The 2,355-nt window shown below is 34.3% G+C and overlaps 1 protein-coding gene across 1 annotated transcript; it reads right to left on the reverse strand.

Annotated features, from left to right (window-relative positions):
* Positions 1-212: 212 nt before the first annotated feature.
* On the reverse strand, positions 213-1,580 carry LOC112801930 (UDP-glycosyltransferase 84B2). The gene has a single exon (XM_072226377.1). It carries the CDS (start codon positions 1,578-1,580, stop codon positions 213-215), a length of 1,368 nt encoding a protein of 455 aa, XP_072082478.1.
* Between the last annotated feature and the right edge of the window lie 775 nt (positions 1,581-2,355).

Below are 2,355 nucleotides of genomic sequence, written 5' to 3' on the forward strand. Positions count from 1 at the left end.
ATTTATTCATTTTTTTTAACTTTTATTTCATTATTCATGCAATTGTACAAATGCTTCTCATGCCTATATATAACACCTACCAATACTGAAATACCATTATTTAACTTTATTTTAGTACAAGGTTGTTATTTATCTCTAAAAAGACTAACATCACCAAATGGAACAACGTTTCAACATCACAACCAGCTTAATTAATTCAATAATTGTGGGTTTCATTTCATAATTTCATTGATAAACTGGCCTATGTTGTTGTCAGCACTACCTCCTTCTTGTGATGCCTTTCTCGCCAACTTTTTCATCTCTAATGCGTTATTCTTTATCTTTCTAGCATTGGGCCCATCCGTGACTTCCCAAATGCACCTTTCAAACTCTTCAGCACTAACAACACAATCTTCCCCACACTTGATTCTAACCCCATTTCCAAATACATTAGTTATAAGCATAGCATTTGTAGGATGGTCAGAAAAATATGGAAGACAAACAACTGGCACCCCAGCAACGATAGTCTCCATAATGGAGCTAAACCCACCATGACTCACAAAGCATGCCACAGAAGGATGCCTCAAAACCCTCTCTTGATTGCACCATTTCACCACCAAGCCCATTCCTTTTGTGTCTTGTAGAAACTCAGGTGGTAATTCTTCAACACAATCTTTCTTGGATGGGTTAAGCACCCACAAGAATGGTTTGTTGATGTTCTTCAAAGCCATAGCTAAGTTATGTATTTCTTTCTTGGACAACACAACCAAGCTTCCAAATGACACATATATAACAGAGGTAGATGGCTTATTATCTAGCCATTCTATGCAGGAATCTTCAGCATACCACATATGCACGTTATTAACATTATCATCATTAGTTTCCTTTTTTCCCAACAAAAATGGTGAAACAAGTGGCCCGATCGTGTAAAAAGGGGTTAGCGAAGCTATGGACTTCACTACCTCTTCCTCGATCTCATAAATAGAGATCCCTATGACCCATTTCACCTTGTCAAATGATTTGAATAAATCTATCAATACTTTTCTCAATATTTCAGGGGTATTAGGAAGCATAAAGGAATGAACATCTCTGACCTCAAAGCTTGTTGGCAATCCTGGTATGCGCACATTCTCATTAAGGTCCTCCACGGGGAACACATTAATGCCCTTGAAGTAGCGATAACAAATGGAAAACACGGAAGAAGATCCAATCCAAAGTAGCGCACAAGGAATTCCATGCTCAACACCAATATTTGTAGCCCAGTGGAAGACTCCACTGATAATCATACAAGAATATTCTCGAGTTTTAGTGAGAGTAGAGATGAGGCTAGATAAATTCTTGGAGCCTTTTGTTTCAAGAGAATTGATTACTTCCTCTCGATCGATACGATCATTATCAAGGCTAAGGCCATCAGAAAAAAACTCAAAGCTGATGTTTGAGCTTTGTGAATTTGGGATTCTTAGGATGTTGTCACGTGCTTCTTCTGTGGTGACAATGGTAACATGATGAACGCCCTTTGAAATAAGGCGCTTGGCAACTTTCAAAACAACCATGATATGGCTTGGTAAGGCTAATGAAAGCACAATAACATTCATTCCCATGTCTTATGTTGGAAATTTCTCTTTGTAACTTGAAGGTGTTATTATCTAGCGATGGTGTTTGGGCAATGGAGTAATATATAAACAAGAAAATGGTCATTCGAAAATTTGTTCCACAATTCGATATTAGTGACATTACACCTATCGTCATCAAACCATACCATTTAAGTTAACCTAAAGAATATTCTTTAGTTCACAATATTTAGCATATTAGAGAAAGTTTTTAAAATCAATATAAGTGTTACTTTTAGATTTGAATGTTCTATATATTTTTACTTATGGTAAAGGATCTATATTATGCAATCATTTGTTGATATCATTGAATAGGAATGTTTTCCTTTATTGTGAGATATGAATGAGCCTCAAATTAAATAAAAAAATCGGAGGAGATATGCATGGATCTAAAACAAGAAGTCCATTAATACTGTAATTATTCGTTGGTATCTCTATCTCCTCATTGTTTAATATATACAGTAATTTTGTTTGATTCAATAATAAGCATTTATAATATATATTTTTATTAAATAATGGCACTTTAATGAATAATTAATAAAAACCTCATCAATAATAGAAGTCAGTCGTACTACTAGAAAAATTATTTTTAGTGGTCATTTATTTTGTTTTTAGCGGTAATAAAAATAGCCAATAATATATTTATCGACAATTAGACATTAGCCGTCTTATACTTTGTAGCTAAAAGATTTTAGCGGCAATTATATATTTGCCAATAAAGACTTTTTAATGGCCCTAAAAGTTATAATTTTTTTGCTGTCGGTAA

Source organism: Arachis hypogaea, chromosome 1, assembly GCF_003086295.3.
Source record: "Arachis hypogaea cultivar Tifrunner chromosome 1, arahy.Tifrunner.gnm2.J5K5, whole genome shotgun sequence".
Taxonomy (NCBI): domain Eukaryota; kingdom Viridiplantae; phylum Streptophyta; class Magnoliopsida; order Fabales; family Fabaceae; genus Arachis; species Arachis hypogaea.